The sequence below is a fragment of the Pieris brassicae genome, chromosome 7, assembly GCF_905147105.1.
Source record: "Pieris brassicae chromosome 7, ilPieBrab1.1, whole genome shotgun sequence".
Classification (NCBI taxonomy): Eukaryota; Metazoa; Arthropoda; class Insecta; order Lepidoptera; family Pieridae; genus Pieris; species Pieris brassicae.
This window is the reverse complement of record NC_059671.1, coordinates 21030421-21052830: the sequence shown is the minus strand read 5'-3', so window position 1 is coordinate 21052830 and position 22410 is coordinate 21030421. Positions and strand designations below refer to the sequence as shown.

The following is a 22410-nucleotide window of genomic DNA, read 5'->3' as shown; positions in this document are numbered from 1 at the left end:
GGTACCCTTACCTATCGTCTTGTGCAAGTGTCGACAGGACATTGATGTTTTGGGCGATACTTCCATGACATCGTGCGGCGGGAACCAACACCAAGCTGCTTGGAGTGTAGCGCAAGTGATGACACTGCACAGCATACATTGGAGAATTGTTCGAAGTGGTCTCAGCTACGTCATAATCTTTGTTATATGGTGGGTTAGTAACCTTGCTTTGCCTTGTGTTGTACAAAAAATGGTCGGCAGTGACGAGGTATGGAATGCAGTGGTATCCTTCTGTGATCATATTATGCTACAGAAGGAGACAGCAGAACGAGAGAAGGAGCGCTTTAGGACGAAGCCCAGGGGTAGAAGACGGGGAGTAAATAGAAGAATATATGCCTATCTCCTACCTCCTATCTAGTGTATCTACTGCACCGGAGGTTTTTGAGTGTAACATGCCGTTGAGGTCCCGGTAGAATGCGACGGCGACCCCGAAGGCTCTGTAACGCGGCTTTATAGGAACTCCTCTAGATGGTTTTAGTGGGTGTTGTGCACCCAGTCTCTGAATAGCAGAGATTTTGGCGTGGATCGAGTCCCACACACCCCGGTAAGCTTTAAGGACAGGGCATGCGCAAATGCATTTCGACCTGATATTTAAAGAAAAGATATTATTCAAAAAGAATATATAAAAACAAGGAAAAGGATTTTTTCTTAAACTTTACTTATGTAATCACGTTACCTTAGCTATTTACGCACACAATAAACATTGCAATATATTAAAACAAGGCGTTAAAAATTAATATATATAAATATTGATTTATAGGTAAACTTAACTCCTCGAGTCACCTACTTGAGTCCACGGACAGTGCAGTTATACTCGAACATACATAAAAAATATCAAATTAATAAACTTCTCTACGGTAAAAACAATGATTATTATCAAATTGTAGACGTCGTTATAATTCTTTTGAAGTTGGTGAAAAACCATAATTTACCTTATTGGTATTCGAATTAAGATCATTAAAGCTATGGACTGATCTCATTCATAATAACAATATTCTATTTGTATTACAATATGCCTATTAAAACTTTGCTAGGTTCGGTCCTTGGAGTATCAATAATCCTAATAATTGCTCGTAATTTTTTTTGGTTGTTTATTTGTATGGTTTATACATTTCTAAGTTGTAGATATAACCAGCTTGATGCATATTATGTATTAACTGTAGACAATTAGTTCTTGTGAAAGTTGTATATTGATTAATACAACAATGTCATGTGTTATTGACATTGAGGGGAATATTTTGTCTTGTCTTATTATCTATTAATAAAATAAGATTCAATTGTTCTCTATTTTCTATTTTCAGGATTCTAGAGTAAATCTATAATTATTTCAGCTATCATATATATTGTATTTCCTATGAATTATTGTTGTTAGAGAGATATTTATTTAAAAAGTTAAATTTCATACTATCAAGCAACCGACACGTTCCTGTTTTATAACAAAGACTAATATTTATATTAAATATGACATGATAGTTAGGTTGCATGCAAATAAATATAATAATAAATTCAATTAAAATTACGTAAACTTGAGGCGTGACAGTCGTCACTGCAAGGCACTGTAACAGTAGAATCTTATAAATTCTCCTTAAACTCTTTCTACTCTGTTCTGAATTTATGCACCGAATCGTCAAATATAGTTAAGGTTATTTTGAGCACTTCAGATTTTCCGATGGATCATGGATGATGTACTTCTCTTAAGTCTCTATGGGATACGGAAAACCAGTGTGCGGTATTTCTTGCTTTGTATTGCATACATAATTAATAAATCTATATATATTTTATTGATTATGCTCAATGTAATATTTCTACGTGTCCATGGCAATATCTTAATTGTAAATAAAAATAAAAATATTTTTATTATGGAACATAAGATACAGGTATCATTTATTCCACGTCATTAAATTTGAATAGGTAGACCTACACATCGGCAAAGAAGACAGAGTGTGTAGGCCGAGAGAAAAAGCGGACGTAAAAACTCTCGGTAGTCTTTTAAAATAGCAAATCAAACAACACTTATTTTAAAACAAATATCGCAAATTAATTAGAAGTAGCCTGTCTAGCACCAGTCCAGGCCCTTTTATTAACTAGATAACTGTTAACTTTAAAGTAAGCCTTTTTACACAGCTTTTCTTTAATACATTTCTTAAATTTATTAATAGGCAGAGATAAAAGAGCCTCTGGGATTTTATTAAAGAAGACTATACCTTTTCCCAAAAAAGAATGACTTACTTTAAATAGTCTAGTAAGGGGAAAATGCAGCCTGCGTTTGTTCTGAGTATGTTTATTGTTCATATGTCCTATTCTAGTAAAGGAAAAATAATACATAGAAATAATATGCTCCGATCTTGCCTTACATTATATCTTGATCGATCTGGCTCTAACATGTATTACTATTTAGGTGTCAAGGTTTTACGTTAGCCTTTTGCAATCGATATGTTAGGCTCTGTGGTAAAACAAAATTATTAAAAATTGTACAATTTAGGAAAGCTAAATTTCATTTTGTTTTTGCTCCAATTTTAATTTATATTTTAAACGGTTTTTTTGACATAATAGTTCTAAAAACAGGAGCTGGATTTAGGCTTTTGTTTCATAAATTGAGCCTTTATTATCTATATACATTCCTGAAAGTGTCAGATATAATGTATATAGTAATACATTTTGTTGATCAATTAGTTGTTAAACAACCTAAGATTTTGACGGCCGCATCTCGATATAAACAGAGATTGTAACTGCGCACGCGCGTAGTTCTCGCAATGTCAACGATTCGGCAGGTATGTTTTTAAATAATATAATTGGGAACCAATTGTAATAATGAATTCTTTATTTTCCTTCAATCCAGCTTCTCTGAAATTGCAAGATTCATAAAAATAATAATGTACCGAAAAATGCACTTACTCCAGTGTTTTTTGTTAATTTGCCTTACGCTTTTTTACTTTTGTATTAGTCGTTGTGTAAGAAATTGAATAACCACGACATTTATTGTAGTGGAATTCTTGAGCTTTTTCGCTGTATACGTTTATTATTATAGTGATTCACTTTGGATTAACTAATTCACTTATTATAACAAATCCGCACTACTTACTACTATTGCTTGACTAACATATAACATTACTTATTAACAGTAACAGTCTTGTAGAACTATATTGATTAAATGTATTTAACACATGAGAAAAGGGCCTGCGGTGACAGACATTAGACCACTATGTTTGTGATAATGTAACCTACAAATAATATTGTGTACCTAATACATATAAAAAACAATTGTAATATCTACATGTGTGTGAGATTTTTAATTCAATTGTGTGAAAAAAAAATCAGTAAATAATGCGTATACCAACTTGTGGCAATATATGGCGTTAATTTTGCAATAATAATAATATCAAATATGTACCTGGATGTGTCTGACAAAATATAATGTAATATTAACAGATATTGATTGTTAAGTGATAAAAAAGTTTTTAAATTAAATAATCATGTTCGTGTATTTAATTAACTTTAATTGTAACAGCTGTTGTCAAACATGTTTCCATTCTCTGTTAGGTCATGAGAAGCTTTTGACCTCTGAAAGCAAGGTCATAAAAACCTTCATAACACTTCCTGATTTAAATATCAAGCACATGTCCTTTAATTAATTATAAACAATCATTTGGCCACTTTTAAATTAAATCGGGAAGTGTTATGAAGGTTTTTATGACCTTGTTTACAGAGGTCAAAAGCTTCTCATAATCTAACATATAGATACATATGTGTGTTATAAGGCCACGGGCGGCCTTATCGCTAACAAGCGATTTCTTCGATTAGGCAACCCTAATATGGAACAATGAACACCTACAGTACAAGAAGTACATAATTAATTACCAAAAAAACTCAAAATAAGATGTAACTATAACTAAAATTTAATACAGCAAAATCTATAGAAAAAATATAAATAATAATATGTATAAACAAAAATTTAATAGGTAATCCAAAGGTTAATTGAGTCACAATTAATATATATAAGTAGTAGCTAATTATGAGGCCGAATAATAATAAATTTAGAGACTGAGCTCGTCTGATATCCATTGGTAAGGAATTCCAAAGCAGGATACTTTGCACAGTGAATGACGAATGAAAGAATTCAGTTTTACGAGTATGAGTTTCAAGAATTAGATTGTCTAGGGAACGCAAATCAAAACTACCGCCAGAGAGGAACATCAAATTTTGTTTGAAGCTACTAGGAGTTTTAGGATTAAAAAGAACTTCTATGTAATGTACTACTTCTCTGTAATGTACAGAGAAGTTGTAAAATGTGCATTTTACGCCGCAATCTAATGGGTAGCCAATTAAGCTTTCATCGGAACTCCGAAATATGTTCAAATTTACGAAGTCCAATGAATCTGGTGCAAACATTTTGTAAGCGCTCTAACTTATCAAACTGCAACAGTACTATCTGTACTAATCTGGGCTAAAGTTGACCAATTTATTCTCATTATCTACGCTGCACTTCCAATGATAATGAAAGAATTTACTCCATTCGACAACTTTTTTTTTATAGAACAGGGACGTTTGTCCCTTGACAGGAGCAGCTTGGGCAGGAGGCTAATGCTAAGTGATACCGCCCCCCATGGACACTCTCAATGCCAGAGGGCTCGCAAGTGCATTGCCGGCCTATTAACAATTGGTACGCTCTTTTCTTAAAGGACCCTAAGTCGAATTGGTTCGGAAATACTTTAGTGGGCAGCTGGTTCCACATAGCGAGCCCGTAGGCTGGGAGCTTCGAGAGCAGTGCTTTGTATCACACCTGATCGAAGGCTTTCGCTATGTCCAAACTAACCGCTAGCGCTTCCCCCTTGGACAATTGCCTCTGCCCATCTATGTGTAAGGTATACGAGATGGTCACCCGCATCAGCCGAACGACCACGACGAAAGCCGCTACTCAACTGGTGGCCCTCTAGATACCTTAAGAGTCGGCCATTAGTAATGGATGTCTTAATAAGAATAGTATAAGGAATATGGGTATGTAAATAAGCAACACCTTCCTCAACCCTGCCCAGACGGTAATTCTGTAGAAGATGAAAGTCAGAAGTTAGAAAGGAAGTAGAAGGAAGACTAGGTTTAAGCCATAACTTATAAATAAGAATGGCGAGGATATTACAGTTTTGAAAAGATGTAAACAGGACGGTACAGGGCGGAACACTATGAGCATTGATGTGGACGACATTGAAATTTTAAAATAGGCCTAAGAGGGAATTTAAAAGGTGCACATTCAGAAGAGAGAAAGAGGTATCGGATAAGCTAGCCTCGTAACTAGAACCACCTAATTTAGCTGACGATGAAGTCTATTGAAAGCTAACTTCACTGTCACCCATTCTGATAACGTTTACACATAATAACAATAACGATAAAGCTAATCTAAAAGTTACGACCAAAGAAATTATAATAAGTTTTGGAATTAGTGTAAAAAAATATACAATTAAATACATGACAATAGCACAGGCAAAGATAAATTACTATGCTTAACAAATATACTGCGAATAAAAATTTCTTACAGTTTAAATACACGGCAACAAAATAAAATAAAAAAACAAATGCAACAAATAACTTTTATATAAAAAAAATTAATGAATCAGTCTACATCTGTCAAAAGTCAAATATCAATTTGGGATTATGATTTTTGACACACGACAACCACACACGCACGACAACAAACCTTATTACCAAAAGCATTATAACTTTGAGTTCACCAATAATAACAATCCGCAAAAATCAAAAGACAAGCTACCAACCAGCAATTAGCCAAGTTATATCTAAATGACCTAACTTAAGTTAAAATAAATATAATAAGATATAATATAAAGGATAAAGCTCTATGTTATGACAAAATATAGCCTATATAATATGGTGCAAACAATTATATGTTTTAAACATGAGACACACAGCATATTCAATACAATAAAAATTTACAAAGTTAACTGTTAATTGTGACAGCAACCGCAAGATCTTCAATGGTCTTCTGAACTGCTTCCATGGTGTCAAATAAAAGTGAAAACTTGCACTTTGAAGGAGAGAAAGATCCACAGGGTATCAGGCACTCAAACACACATTAGAAACTTCACATATACATTTTAATTTCAATAATTAATAGAGAGCAATTCAAATGTGTGTAACTTGAACGACATCTACTCACAAAAAAAAGTATTATTTTTATTTACAATATGAATAAAGTTAATATAATTATTTGAGTACTAATTTTGTGTGAAAAGTAATCCACACAGTTAAGAATTAAATGTTCCTTACTTTAAACAATGTACATAATATTGTAAACTAAATAATTTCAGATCGCTGTGTTCTGTTGCTTAGTGGCACTTGCCTTAGCTGCACCAAGAGCAGATAGTGGAGGACACCTACCACTGCCCGCTCCTGGCATTTCCTATGGTAATTATCACTCTTGTTTTGCTACCAAGTACTTTTTTGTATGTTTATGAATAAAAATAGACAGTTATTCATTTTGCATGGCTTGATATTTGTTTTCTAAATATTATTAAATTAATTACAGCATATGTTACTCAGGGATAGTATATCTAATAGCGAAGGAAATAAATTTGGAAATCAGATCAGTTGTTTCTGAGTTTATTTATTACAAACATACAAAATCTTGTTACTCCTTACAATACTTTTTTCCAAGATCTTGTCTGTATTAGTGGTTCCAAGACCTTTAAATCCATACAATACCTTTTTCAATCACAAATAAAACCTATCAAATAAAAATGTGTTATATATCTGTCACAGGTAAAATCCACTTTTATATGGGATTTAAAGTGAATATAACACTGTTTGTTATTCTTAAGCTTATTAAAAGTAATGCCTTTAAATTTCTAACAAGCAATGTGTTCCGAAATGACAATGGCCCACTGAACCCGCATTAGATCAATGTATACCTCTCATTTCACGGTAATACTTAAATAAAAGAATAGAAATTCATTTAAAAATACAACCAACTAATAAAACAACTGTATTTGTCTTCTATTACCAAGATAATGTAACTAAAAATACTGCTTTATGTCGATAGTTCTCTTTAATGAGAGTTATTGTTTTCTGACATTTTTCCAACATTTCAGGAGGCATCCCGTATGGCAGTATGAGCGGTAACGTTGCAGAATACTTCAAACAACGTTCATCTGGTCTTAACAGCAACTATGGTGTTGGACAACAGTATTTATAATGTCTTTGTATAAGCGTACATGAAATTAAGAACAACAGATCGATTAGTTAATTATATTATTTATTAAAACAAAATACATAAAAGAGAAGTTTATAATTTTATTAGTAAATCTTTTAAAACAAATTTATGTGTTTTCCAATAACATACTCCTAATATTTTATGTACTACGGGACTCGGAATTTCTTTAAACATTTCAAATAATTTTCTAATATGACAAACATTGATTATGTGTTACAATTTTCTTGGGATAAATTTAATGTCAACATTGTCAAGCCTCACTTGCACAGGCTGTTTGCGATATCTTATCCCTCCTTCCTTGATAATAGCTTTCACAGTGAAATGTCGCAGTAAATGAATGATACCAGCTTTTGTTTGAAGGGTTGCATACCGCATACCAGCGCAAATCCTATTTCCTCTTCCAAACGGCATATATGTTGTATCAGATATATTATGCTTATTCTCAGGAGAAAATCTTTCTGGATTGAACACTTCCGGATCGGGGTGATATTTTTCATCGTGATGAATCTCATATACGGGAGTAAATATTCTAGTACCTTTTTCTACTTTTAAATTACCAACGGGAAGCATAGAATCTTGTACGCATTGTCTTCTTAAAAAACCTATTGGCGGATGTATTCGCAGCGACTCAGATAACACCATATCAAGAAATTTCATTTCACTGATAATTTCATAAGTCATTTTATTATTGTACTTATCAAATGTAATATCGATTTCTTTGTGAAGCCTTTCTAAAGATTCGGGATGCTGACCTAATTCAATTAAAGTAGAAAATATTACCGAAGCCGTTGGTTCAACGCCAGCAATAAAAAAAAAAAATGCTTGAGCAGCTAAAAGTTCGTCTGTAGGTTCTAATTGCAGGCCTGTGTCTTTGTCTATCATTGTTCCAGCATTTTGTATCTGGATACACAAATCCGCAAAATCATGTTTCTTTTCGTTTTCCTTTTCTCGTTCCCTTAGTACTTGCTTGATTGCATGGATAAAAAACTTTTCGTGATCTTTAAAGATTGCAATGTCTAGGGTTTCGAATAATGATGTACTGATATTTGCTAGGGCAAACTTAAGATCAGTGATGAACGTGGACATTAATGCTTCTCGGGACATATCGAGAAAGGGAGAATCGAAAATAGAGTTCGGAGAGAGACCGAAGACAGCAGCGCCTATAGCAGCGCTGGAAAATGACGAGATGGTGTCAAATGTTTTCGACTCCCAAAGGTTAGGGTTATTTTTAAGAAGTATTACAAAATCAGCAGCACTTTTATCAATTATGTAGAACATAGACTTTAATTTCGATACAGTAAATAGGGGAGTCATCGCTTGACGCATCAACTTCCAACGGTTGCCTTTCATGAAGAGTAAGTTGTCCGCCAGTTTATCTCCTTTATTCACATCAATACCTCGGTGGTTAAAAGCATTGAAATCGATAGACAATACATGGTGTATATTAGTTGGTTCTATAATGTATAGAGATGGTGTTAAAAATCCACCAAGCCCAACCGCTACATCATTTCGGTACTCTCTATATAGCTCACGAAAGTTTTCAAAGAATGCTTTATCCTTTGTCACATAATCCCAAAAGAGTCCAGTTACCTTGTTTTTTGGATAAAATTTAATATTTCTCCTTTTCCAATAAATTTCATTGTATTTGCCAGTAAGGTAAATTAGAATCGAGACGAAAATACTAAAAAGTAAAACTAGAGCCACAACCATGACTGGTGTTTAAACATTAAATATAATCGTGATGTTGGGCCACTTAGCACCTAAAATGACGTTTTATTACTTACTCGTAAAATATATAATAAATTGTAATCACAGTCAGGTTACATACATTTTAAACCGCAATAAACATAATACATCTGTGGCGCTAATATCGATAATAACTACGATACAACAGTCAGGAAAAGCCTAGAACGCTGTCCAGCTATTGTCTAAATCTGAGGCTCAGACTATAAAGGATGGTAGCGCTGGATTATTATTTTTATTCCATTACTATAAAGTATAATTTTAAGCTTCGGTATAGTAAAAATACTTTGCAAATGTCGTATTTGTTATAGACACCACAGATTTCGTTAAACCACAGGCCCACTATTTTTTTATTCGTAACGCATTAAATAACAAATAAGTGTATCTTATGCATACAAATGATGTTATGGTAACTTACGATAAGAAGTCTCAAAATGATAAGAAAAATCAACTTATACAATGTTGTTTGAATTTATTTTAGCATTATCTTAAAATGTTCAAGTGACTAGTGTGATAGGTATATAAAATGTATTTGATAAACATATGTAAGTAATGGCAAATAATAATAATAAAAATATTTTTGAATAATATATTTAAAATGTAATATACTTAATACAATTTTAAGTCAATATAACACACAATAATGAAATAACAAAATAAATAATTAGAAAATACTTTTTATAACTAAGAATTTTTTTAATCATGTTTGGCTCCAACAACCTATTTCTACTTTTCTCCTTCTATTGATATCATAAGTAAAATACTAAACGTACTCATAGTTACAATAATAATAACCTTAACATTCAAATATCATTCTAAAAATATGAAGATTATTAGGGTTCCCAAATTTTCATTATTATATCTTTTTACCTCTTGAGATAAATTCCAGATCTACATTATCCAATCTTACTTGAAGTTGCTCACGGCGGTGTTTTATTCCTCCATCTTTTATAAGAGTTTTGACCGAGAAGTTATGGAGCAAATGAATTAATCCTGTTTTTGTTTGTAACAAAGCAAACCTTGTTCCAATACATTGCCTATTACCCTTGCCAAATGGTGTATAAGTTAAATCATTTATTTTATGTCTATTTTCTGGGGAAAATCTTTCAGGATTAAATAGTTCTGGTTCCGGGAAATGTTTTTCATCATGATGCCTCTCATAGAGTGGAATAAATATCTTCGTACCGTTCTTGATTTTAATATTACCTACAGGAAGAACACTGTCTCGTACACAACGTCTCATCAAAAAACCTATTGGTGGATGCATTCTTAAAGCCTCACTTAACACCATATCGAGGTAAGTCATATTCATTACCAGTTCATAAGACAGTTCATTATTGTTTTTTCTAAATGTCTCGTCAATTTCATTTTGGAGTCGCTCCAAAATCTTAGGATTTTTTCCAAGTTCCACGAGAGTTGTAAACATAGCTGATGTTGTAGGTTCAACTCCACCGACAAAGAAGAAAAAAGCTTGAGCAGCCAAAATTTCATCAGTTGGGGTGATTTTGTATCCTGTTTCTTTATCTAATAGGTCCCCAGAGTTTTGTATATTAACACACAAATCAACAAAATCGTGTTTTTTAACATTAGAGTTTTTACGTTCACTTAATACCTGTTTTATTGCATTAATGAAGAACTTTTCATGGTTATGAAACATAGTAAATCCTAGAAGTTTGAATAAGCCATTACTAAAAATACCTATCACAAATTTAAGGTCTTTAATAAATGTGGAGTTAAAAGATTTTTTAGCAACCATAAGAAAAGGTGATTCGAAAATTGATTTGGAAGTCACGCCAAATACGGCAGCACTTATAGCAGCGCTACAAAATGACGATATTGTATTAAAAGCGTTACCTTTAAGAAGCATTTGATTGTTTTCCAGATGAATAACAAAATCCCTAGCACTTTTATTTACAATATAGAACATGGCTTTTAATTTTGTCGGAGTAAACAGGGGTGTCATATTTTGTCGCATTAGTTTCCACCTATTTCCTTTCATAAACAAAATATTATCTGCAAGAAGGTCATTTTTGTTGGTATCCAATCCTCGGTAATGAAAAGAGTGAAAGTCTGATGCTAATATATGTTGAACATTATTTAAATCGATCACATATAAGGACGGGGTTAGAAACGATCCTATACCAACAGCAGGTTCGTTCCGATACTCTTTATATACTTCACATACAGTTTTGAAAAGTGGAGTGTTTTTCGTCAAAAAGTCCCACATAACTCCTGTAACTTTATTTTTTCTATAAAAAGCCACATTCCGTTTTTTCCAATAGACTTCGTTGCTTCTACCAATAACATAAATGATTAAATATAATAAGGCACAAAAAATTAATACGAGTGAAAACATTATAACGATTACAATTAATGGCGAACAAACTCATTACCTTTGTTTTTCTGGTAATAAAAATAGCAATTAATAATAATAACGACTTGTTTGTCATGTTGTGCTTAGACATACGAGGGGTGTTCAAGAAATATTATAGTGCGATATATTCTCGTTGAAATGAAAAACGATAAATTAGACAGATTAGAAACTATGATAATCACAAAGAAGCTATCAATTGGCTTTAGTATTTTAATAATTAGAAGTGATTTGTTTCGGTCGTGTTGGAACGTTTTCTGAATAATATATGTCTGCTTCATACATTTTATTACGGAGCTGGTAAACAAACGGAACATTAGGGGTTCATACTCTGTGTGCTGATTCAATCGAGGAAGAATTTCCATTCACAGCGACCGCATGGAATCGGTAGTAAAATAAATGATTTAGAAAGTTGAAAATATTGTTTTAGCTGTTCGTCGTGTTAACTGTGCATACATGAAGAAATAAAAATGCCTATAAGACTTCTTATATATAGGCATTTTTTCATAACATTTTAACAAACACTTATGAAAGTTGTCTCCTAGTAATTTCTACCATTTCCCACGGTTAAAGAAATATATATCTGAGGATATTAATTTGTAGTCGCCAATTTTTAAAGGATTCAGGAAGATGTTTTAAAGTTAAGATGTTGTTAGGTTGGATATACTATATACGCAGTGAATAACTGAAAAGCGACTGCGATGAAAATGTTTAATGAAAGATAATTGCTTCATAATCATTATGACTTTTTATTGAACACTCTTAGTATATATCGGGTATTGCAACTGCAGAAGACACGGTTCACGAGACCAACCGCCAACCACCAGTAATGGAGAAGCACAAAAAGACGACGAAGGCCTATTATATCAAGGCTAACTTCTATATTATAACTTCCTGGAATAAGATACGACTTCTTGTATCTTACGTTTTTGTTATACAAATTAAAATCGAATAAGTGTGTTATTACATGTTTTTTTTATTAAAATATCTAATTTTACTATTTACATAATGTTACATAACAATTACAATTTAACACACGCACGCTGTAAAGCACGCGAAACGTCGGAAAAAATTAAAAAAAATGTAAATAATTATAAGTTTATAATAATAATACATAGCTTCAATCCGTTTCAAAAGTGTTTTCTTAATGTGTAAAAGCTATGTTAACAAAAGACAATACAGTTAAAGTTCTGTATTTGGCGTACGTACATTTACCGACTACATACCGAATACTACTTGATGTGATGTCTTGGTATCAATTCTACATCCACATTAGAAAGTCGCACCTGTACCTGTTCTTTTTTATACCTGATTCCTCCTTCTTTAATAGTACTTTTCACTGAATAGTGACGTAATAAATGTATCAAGCCAGCCTTAGTTTGAAGAGTGGCATATCTCATACCAACACAAATTCTATTACCTTTCCCGAACGGCATGTATGTTGAATCAGCTATGGTATGTTTATTTTCTGGGGAAAATCTTTCAGGGTTATATACTTCAGGATCGGAAAAATATTTTTTATCATGGTGAACTTCAAAAATAGGTGAGAAAATCTTTGTTCCTTTATCTACCTTTATATTGCCGACCGGTAGGACTGTGTCTTTTATGCATTGTCTTGTTAAGAACCCTATGGGAGGATGTAGACGAACTGCCTCACTCAATGCCATATCTAGAAACTTCATTTCATTAACAACATCGTAAGATATTTGATTGTTATTCAGTTGAAAATATTCATCGATTTCTTTATGAGCTCTCGCTAAATACTCTGGATGGCGTCCCAACTCCACTAGGGTTGAAAATATTGCGCTTGCTGTTGGTTCTACTCCAGCAACGAAGAAAAAGAATGCTTGGGCGGCTAACAGCTCATCAGTTGGACTTAACTCTAAGCCCGTACTTTTATCAAACATATTACCAGCGTTTTGAATTTGAATGCACAAATCAGCAAAATCATGTTTTTTAGTATTTTCCAATTCTCGTTCTCTCAATATTTTCTTAATAGTACCGATAAAGAACTGTTCATGTTCTTTAAAAATGCTAACGTTTAAAGCTTTAAATAAAGGTGTGCTTAAAGTTCCAAGGGCAAACTTAATATTCTTCATCAAACTGGGTTGGATAGCGTCTCTCGCCATATCAAGTAAAGGAGAATCGAAAATTGATTTGGAACCAACGCCAAACACGGCTGCCGCTATAGCAGCACTGCAAAATGTAGATATTGTGTCAAATGTATCGGTTTTTAAAAGCTGAGGATTTTTCTTTAATTCAGTTACAAAATCTACAGCACTCTTATCTATGATATAGTACATCGATTTTAACTTGGAAGATGTAAATAGTGGAGTCATATTCTGTCGCATTAGTTTCCATCGATTCCCATTCATAAAAAGAATATTATCTGCAAGAAGATCGCTCTCATTAGTTTCCAGTCCTCGGTGATTGAAAGAGTTAAAATCCGACGATAAAACATGTTGTATATTAATTGGATCAATTACATACAAAGTTGGCGTCAGGAATGAACCAACTCCAACCGCTGGCTCACTTCGATGCTCCTTATACACTTCACACAGGTTTTCAAATAACGCCTTATCCTTCGTTAGGAAGTCCCAGAATACTCCAGTTACTTTGTTTCGAGGATGGAAAGCAACATTCCGTCGTTTCCAGTAAAATTCATTGTATTTACCATTAAGGTAAATAAGTAATATGAAAACGGCAACAACAAACAACACAAGTGTGATCATGTTAAGTTTACGAATAACACTAAGTATCAACAGATTGTGGTTTAATATATACCCAATTATAAATGATATCACAGTCGTTATTGAGATTAAATATGATTGTAAACACTCTTATCATAGAAGTGTAGTTAATGTACGTCTGAATATCCTAATGGATAACTACAATAACTTTTAATTATGAAATATGTAGTAAACCAAAGACATATAGTTGTATTAACAATTGTGTTTTTTAATTACATGTTTTGAGCGCAGTGTTGACCTTATGTTGTGTTAAGCGTGTGGAGATGTGGGATGAGCCCTGAAGTCGTGCCTTCCAATCACTGCTGTACCAATAGAATTTTATTTTTGTAAAATAGTATTTGCTCCTACGATAAGGGAAACATCCTAATATCGCATATTTTAAACAAAAACAGAAGGCTGATGAACTAGGTATGTATGTAAGATAAAAATAATCGAAGAAACGCAGGACGCAATCTGAAGCGTTTAGATTTATTTATTTCTTCTTAAATACAACTACGTAGCGGTGGCTAATTGAGCGTGTATGATATACATAAATATAAAAATTTTGCTTATCATCGTGACTCTTACTTCCTTTGTTTTTGTTATCAATAAAGTCGAGTCGAGTGAAGACTAATTCCTCTAACTCGTGTTTACGAGCTCACTACTAACTTTAACTTGCCTATGAAAGTCATCTATACCTATGCCTGGACATGGACAACAATATTTTAAAATTTATTGAAAAATCTATTTAATCATATTTTAACAAGTTGTTGTTTAATTTAACTGTACATACCATACATACGACATACTCATAGGACCATTATTATATTTTTGAACAATATAGCCGTGGGAATATGTAATTGTTTGATAGCTTAATATTTTTTACAATAATTACAGAATAACGAATATTCCTATACTCATATGTCAAATGCTGTGAAATAAATACAGTAATATGTCTGCCACATATTTCAGTCGATTAAATAAGACAGAAGTGTTTCCCGAATGGGTTGAGGTTGCGGCCTTAAAACATTGGGGTCATGCGTCCAAATTCCAGCTGTGCAAAATCCACTCTTATACACTGTTTGTTTTCAAAGTACTCTCTTTATTTGGGTAGGTAGACCACCTACCTAGTGGTGGTCCCAGGAAGCATCAGATCAGCGTGATGATGAAAAAATTAAATGAAATTTTAAATGTTATTGAAAGCGTCTTATTATCGACGTTAAAACAACATAAATGAATGGTTAAAACAACCTTTTTAGGTCTTGGCCTCACATTTATGTATCTGTTTCATGATCATTTGTTAATCTAATAGGCAAGTAGTTGATCAGCCTCATGTGCCTGACGCACGCTGTCAACTTTTTGGGTCTAAGGCAAGCCGCCTAAAAAGTTTCCTCACGATGATTTCGTTCACCGTTCGAGCGAATGAAAGAAAGTCCATTGGTGCACAGCCGGGGATCGAACCTATGACCTCAGGGACGCGAGTCGCATGCTGAAGCCACTAGGCTAACAGTGCTCGTATTTTGTAGTAAATTATCGACGTTTTTTTGTAGTATATATTTTTTCAAAAGCAAAAAACACTAGTATGTATAGCTTAACATTTTTATAAGGGAATAAAGGAAATCCTGTTATAAAACAATATGTTTAGTAATAAATATTAATGTTGAGAATTAATATATTTAAATACATATAATTAAATATATGAGTCACCTCATTTACGTCATTTGAGAAAAATAAACAAAACAATACGGCACAATGTTATTAACCGGGTAGGTCAAAAGTCATGCTTGGTTTATCATTAATGTATTATTTCGCGTTCGGTTATAAATAACAAAAACTTATACTAACCAAGTCACTGCGATTGATTCTAACTTATCGTAGTTCAAATTTTGTAACAAATAATGTTACAAGAATAACTATTATCGTGATTTTATTAAACCCTAATCTAGAGCCCGAACACAGAATTAATGTTAAATGATTATTATCAAAATTTTCGGTTTATTACTATGAATAATTTTGTAAATACAAAACACTGACATTACAAGAAAACAATAACTCAGTAATACACTTTTGAAAATATACCGTGTACTTTCCAGCAGGATTCTGCACCCGATCACAAGGCACGAACTACCTAAGCCTGGTTTGAAACCAACAACCTGCTCCCCTACCTGCTCTAAACGACACGGAAACATTGAGTCTCTTAAAAATTCTTTGAAGCAAGTGGCGAAATTGCCCTTGGAAACACGTAAATCCATAGATTTGTGACAAAACAGATTAAATGCCTGTCTGTATAAAAGCCAAAAGTGGTCATTTCGAATAGAGTTTTTTTTTTAAATTTTTGCTGAGACTTTAATAAATATACAGGTATAAATTTTAATAATATGACATTATTTCATTAAGAAAAAACTGAGCAACAGTATGCTGGACTCCTCAAAGCTTATTTAAATTGAGCAGTTCTGTCCTAGAGGTTTGAGACGTAGCATAAAAGGAAATATTGGAAAAAAAAATACTGTCACATTTTTCGGTTATGCGTCACATTTTTCCATTACGTGCCATCTTTTTCTTGTCCCTACCACGGTTGACTCGATGAGATTCGAAGCCATTAATAACAAAAATATATAATAACGATAACAATGATAGTAATAATTCTATTACAATAAATGAAATTCTTTAATAATCTTACTAGTAATAAGGTAAAATGAAATAATTGTATTATTTGTATTCATGTCTATGATAATAAAAGCCTTTTGTTAATATTTATCTGATTTAACTTTATTTAACCAATTTCTATTAAGTTGCATATAGTAGATCATTTTTCGGAAAATAGGGTTAATGGTAATGTAAATAAGTTTCACTTCTAACGTGTGTACACTAGAATACGCACACATTTTTTTTATAGAGTGTGCAATCTGCCCGATACGATACCAAGTACTGTATTATTTTATAATTCGCTTCTTATGCTATTTTATGTAATTGAAGGTTTATTTGTAATATTTATATTAACCTTCGCAAACTTATTAATTATATTAGGTCCTTACATATGAAATTGGCGTTTTGTCGTACTGAACACTTTGACCTAAAATACCTCCTCTTTGGTTAGGAATATCAAATTTACATTTGTACAGCTATTAACTCATGTATTTCTGCTTCGATGACCGCCATTCATTTGTTTTTTTCTTCTGTTTTTTTCTGTTTGCGTCACTCATTTTACAAAATGGAAAACTTAAAGTATCGCATTATTTACGAGTACGAGTTCCGCCGTGGCACTAGTGCTGCGGATACGACTCGAAGGGTAAATTATGTGTATGGCGGTCATGTTGCAAAAGAAAACTCAGTTCGTTTTTGGTTCCAACGTTTTCGTTCTGGAAATTTCGACCTGCAGAACATGCCCCGTGGACGGCCTGAGACCCAAGTTGATAATGAAGTATTGAAGGCTATTGTGGAAGCGGATCCATCGCAAACCACGTCCGAGTTAGCTGCAGGCTGCAGTGTTAGTGATAAAACTGTTTTAATTCACTTGAAGCAAATTGGGAAGATTAAAAAGCTTGAAAGGTGGGTACCTCACGAATTGACTGAAGCAAATCGGCAAACACGCGTCGACTGCTGCGTTACATTATTGAACCGGCACAATAATGAAGGTATTTTAAACCGAATCATTACCTGTGATGAAAGATGGATTCTTTAAGATAATTGGAAGTGCTCAGCGCAATGGTTAGATCCTGGCCAGCCAGCCAAATCCTGCCCCAAGCGAAAAATAACCCCAAAAAAGTTACTTGTAAGCGTTTGGTGGACTAGTGCAGGTATTGTTTATTGCAGTTTTCTCAAATCTGGCCAGACTATTACGGCTGATGTCTATTGTCAGCAATTGCAAACCATGATGGAAAAGCTAGCGGCTAAACAACCTAGGCTGGTCAATCGCTCCACGCCACTGTTACTTCACGACAACGCTAGACCACACTCTGCACAACAGACGGCTACCAAATTAGAAGAGCTTCAATTGGAATATCTAAGACATCCTCCGTACTCCCCGGACCTTGCTCCAACAGATTACCATTTTTTTCGAAATTTGGACAACTTCTTGCAAGGGAAAAAATTTAACTCTGATGGGGCAGTCCAAATCGCCTTCACAGATTTTATTGATTCCCGTCCGACTGGTTTTTTTAGTAAAGGGATCAATGAACTACCTATGAGATGGCAAAAGTTCATAGAAAACAATGGTTCATACTTTGATTAATTAAATATATTATATTTAAAAATATTCGATTTGTTGTTCCTCCCATACAAAACGCCAATTTCATATGTAAGGACCTAATATTATACGCATAATGTGCACGCCGTCTACACCTATTCTCGAGGCCCCAAATTGTTTAGCGGTGAAACTTTTTTGTAAATATGTACACCAACTTTGTTGTACAAATGTTTAGTTAGGTTATGTGAGGAAAAAAACTATAAGTAGTCATAGAAATGTTTAATTAATAATAACTATTTAATCATAAATATATTTTATTGAGGTATATTTTGACGCGGTATTAATTTCACATCCACGTTATCCAGCCTTACCTGTACTTGTTGCTTACTGTACCTCATTCCACCATCTTCAATTACAGTTTTAACTGTAAAGTTACGCAATAGGTGTATAAGCCCTGCTTTAGCTTGTAATGTGGCGTATCTCATTCCAACACAAATTCTGTTTCCCTTTCCAAAAGGCATATAAGTTATATCAGCAATTTTATGTCTGTTTTCAGCAGAAAATCTCTCTGGCTTGTAAACTTCCGGCTCCTCGTAATATCTTTCATCGTGATGAATTTCAAATATAGGTGTGAAAATCCTAGTACCTTTATCTACTTTAATATTACCCGTAGGAAGTACGGTATCTTTTACACACTGCCTTGTTGAAAATCCAATTGGTGGGTGCATGCGCAACGCTTCGTTTATAGCCATGTCAAGGAAGTTCATGTTTACTACAGCATCGTACGGCATTTCGTTATTATGTTCGGCGAATGAGGCATCAATTTCTTTGTGTAACCTTCCTAGATGTTCTGGGTTCCGTCCTAATTCAACTAAAGTAGAAAAAATTGCAGTCGCTGTCGGTTCAACGCCGGCAATGAAGAAGAAAAATGCTTGAGCCGCTAAAAGTTCATCCGTCGGTGTCATTTCCAAGCCAGTCTCTTTATCGACTAAATTTCCTGAGTTTTGTAGCATAACACATATATCGGCGAAATCGTGTTTTTTAACATTATCTTGTTTTCTTTCTTTTATCACGTGTTTTATTGCACCGATGAAAAATTTCTCATGTCTTTTAAAAATGTTGATGTTTAACATTTTAAACAGGCTAGTACTTATGTTTGCTAAGGAAAATTTTATATTATTTACAACACTTGGCTCTAGAGCATTGCGAGCCATGTGCAGGAATGGTGAATCAAAAATTGATTTTGTGCTCACTCCAAAAACAGCGGCACCAACTGCAGCACTACAGAATGAAGAAAGTGTATCAAAGGTATTTCCATTCCAAAGATCGGGATTAGTTTTCAATAACTTGACAAAGTCTACTGCACTTTTATCAATAATGTAGTACATGGATTTCAATTTTTTCGATGTAAATAGTGGCGTCATGTTCTGTCGCATTAGCTTCCACCGATTACCGTGCATTAATAAAATATTATCAGCTAAAAGATCTCCCTCGTTTGCATCTATTCCTCTATGGTTGAAGGAATTAAAGTCAGACGCCATGACATGTTGTATGTTAACCAGGTCCGTAACATACAACGTCGGAGTTAACATTCCTCCAATCCCCACAGCCGGCTCGTTCCTATAATCCTTGTATAGTTCACACAATATCTCAAAAACAGCCTTGTCTTGTGTTAAGAAATCCCAAAAAACACCAGCCACTTTGTTGCGCGGATAAAATTTAACATTTCGTTTACGCCAATAAATTTCATTGTATTTCCCATTTAAATAGATTAATAATAATACAAAACTTAGCCCAAATAAAATTAGTGTGAACATATTGATATTTTGATAATATAAAGTGTTATATAAATTGACTCAAGTATATATAGTGATCGCGTTAGGTCAATTACACGTATCAACGAGTTATCGGCTTTAATGTAGTTTTGTACATGACTTGCAAGTTTTAAAAGATTAACGAGATTTTAATTAGGTAATTTTGTTTCATCATTCTAATTATCCACAGATTAGAAACAAAAAAATCGGTGGCGCTGTAACTTATTTTGGTCTGGGCTTCAATCTAATAGGCAACCAGATGATCAGCCTCCTGTGCCTGACTATTTGGGCCTAAGGCAAGCCAGATTCCTCACGATGTTTTCCTCCACCGCATGAGCGAATGTTAAATGCGCAGATAAAAAGAAAGAACATTGGTGCTCAGCCGGGGATCGAGCCTGCAACCTCAGGGATGAGAGTCGCACGCTGAAGCCACTAGACCAACACTGCATTATTCTACTTTAAATGACCCAAATATATATACGGACGTATAAACCCAAATCCGCTAACTGTATCAAGTTATTGTTAAGAGATAATATAAATTCTAAGTGTGTTGCATTTTCATTGAGAAGTTTTTTCAAACAATTTAACAGAGTTACCGCATTGTTAAATGTTATCAAGCCAATAAAGACATTAATCACAACTATAAAAAGGTGATATTTCTACGCAAACAATTGTTGTGTGTTTCTATATATATATCTTATTCAAAGCACGTTGTAATCGGTATTTGTCGCGGGTCAACGGTATCATTTTTTTGACATTTGAATCGTGTTATAATCCATTGAGAAACGAGAAATGTTTTGTCGCTATGTTTACATCTTTCTGTACACATGTTTACATTTTTATGTGTTAACATGTTTACATTTTTATATAATCACATTAGTAAAGCGTTAATTCAGAGGGTTTCTGGTTTCAAGCCCGGTATTGCCAAAATCCTTGGCGATACATATACATAAAATATATTACCCAAAACTCACTCATCTTAAAATTGAAATCCAATCGAAAAATCTACAAACATTTAGTAAATTGTGTTATAAGTTATACTAAACTTAAATTTCATGTACTCACTAAGTAGCCATCATCCCATTTGTCCCTCCTTTCCGAAGAAAGAGTTTTGGCTAAAACTAGAGCTAGTAGCCATAGTTGTCCTCACAATTTGAAATCGATTTTCCATAAGTTTTAATTATTTATTTTTTTGGTTTATTTTTTATCTCTTCGTGTATGTTATGTTTGCCTGTAAGTGATTTATTAATATAATATTTTATTTTTCTTGTAACAATTTATCAATGTGCCGAGCTTCAGCTTTCTATAAATTCCCTATTTACACGTAGGTCCTATAAAGATAAAAATAATTTTCTTAAGTTATTCTTTACTGCAGTAATACTGCCTAATAGTTATTTGTACGTAATATGTTAATCATTAGCGGTTACAGCAAATAAAATTACATACTTTTATGAATTTACCATAGAATTGTTTATCGTAATTTATAGTAGGAGTAGTACTGCCGAACAATCACTTGTAATTAACTTTTTCAATGACAGTTGTAATGAGCCTTCGGAAGGAAGAGGCATAATTAAACAATTGAATGTCTTCCACGCTGTTAAGATAAATAACAAATACAAAAACAGTCCTTTACGGGCCTATATTACTTTAAGTCATTTAATTACTAAATATTTTTAACGTAAGATAAGGTTTTTTTATTTTTTTTTAATGTCGCGATGGATGAGCAATACACATTATCCTAGAGCTAGATAACTATCGACTATTACTTTTGAAGATTTTTAATGAACTTAATTTTATTCAAATAATTTTTTAAATGCCGTTTTGTGTGGGAGGTTTACTACTCCTACTCCTACATATTGGTTTTCTTTAGATGTAACAGGAGGCAAACTGTCAGGTGGCTCAGCTTATGTCACTTACATAACGCCTCCCAGAATACTCGCAAGGTATGACCTGATATAATTCTATTTGGCCGATGACGATAAAATTATTGTGGATCGTAAACTCCTAACAACTCCTTAACCGGTAATATATTTGATCAGATAAAATATTCCAAAAGTCTTTAATGGAAACTAAGCGGCAACCAAGCCGTAGATAGATTGTAATCAAATTCAGATTAATATGTACGCGGTTTATAGATAAAACAATCTTTCACCTAGAATTGTGACAAAACTAAACACGAAATATATTCAATGGTATTGTCGAGGTAATAGAATTGTATAAACCAGCGCAAGGCATGTTATAATAAGTAATTTTAAAATATTTTATAAAATATCTATTTATTTACTAAAGATTCGCCTGATTATTGTCAC

At 33.3% G+C, this 22410-nt stretch overlaps 4 protein-coding genes and 1 long non-coding RNA gene across 5 annotated transcripts; 1 reads left to right on the top strand and 4 right to left on the bottom strand.

The window, feature by feature from the left end:
- The first annotated feature begins 5715 nt into the window (after positions 1-5715).
- Positions 5716-7173, top strand: LOC123712313. The gene is made up of 3 exons (XR_006754069.1): positions 5716-6213; positions 6357-6453; positions 7137-7173. It is a non-coding gene; the product is annotated as an uncharacterized LOC123712313 (long non-coding RNA).
- Positions 7174-7338: 165 nt separating this feature from the next.
- LOC123712312 (cytochrome P450 6B5-like) lies at positions 7339-9336 on the bottom strand. The gene has a single exon (XM_045665334.1). The coding sequence runs from the start codon at positions 8966-8968 to the stop codon at positions 7472-7474; it is 1497 nt and encodes a 498-aa protein (XP_045521290.1). The 5' UTR covers positions 8969-9336; the 3' UTR covers positions 7339-7471.
- A 323-nt stretch (positions 9337-9659) lies between these two features.
- LOC123711633 (cytochrome P450 6B5-like) lies at positions 9660-12431 on the bottom strand. Its single transcript, XM_045664276.1, has one exon. It carries the CDS (start codon positions 11355-11357, stop codon positions 9858-9860), a length of 1500 nt encoding a protein of 499 aa, XP_045520232.1. The 5' UTR covers positions 11358-12431; the 3' UTR covers positions 9660-9857.
- Positions 12432-12446: 15 nt separating this feature from the next.
- Positions 12447-13994, bottom strand: LOC123711632 (probable cytochrome P450 6d4). The gene is made up of 2 exons (XM_045664275.1): positions 13863-13994; positions 12447-13761 (listed from the first exon to the last, which is right to left on the bottom strand). The coding sequence occupies exon 2, from the start codon at positions 13745-13747 to the stop codon at positions 12605-12607; it is 1143 nt and encodes a 380-aa protein (XP_045520231.1). The 5' UTR covers positions 13748-13761; positions 13863-13994; the 3' UTR covers positions 12447-12604.
- A 4564-nt stretch (positions 13995-18558) lies between these two features.
- Positions 18559-20111, bottom strand: LOC123712522 (cytochrome P450 6k1-like). The gene has a single exon (XM_045665655.1). The coding sequence runs from the start codon at positions 20102-20104 to the stop codon at positions 18602-18604; it is 1503 nt and encodes a 500-aa protein (XP_045521611.1). The 5' UTR covers positions 20105-20111; the 3' UTR covers positions 18559-18601.
- Between the last annotated feature and the right edge of the window lie 2299 nt (positions 20112-22410).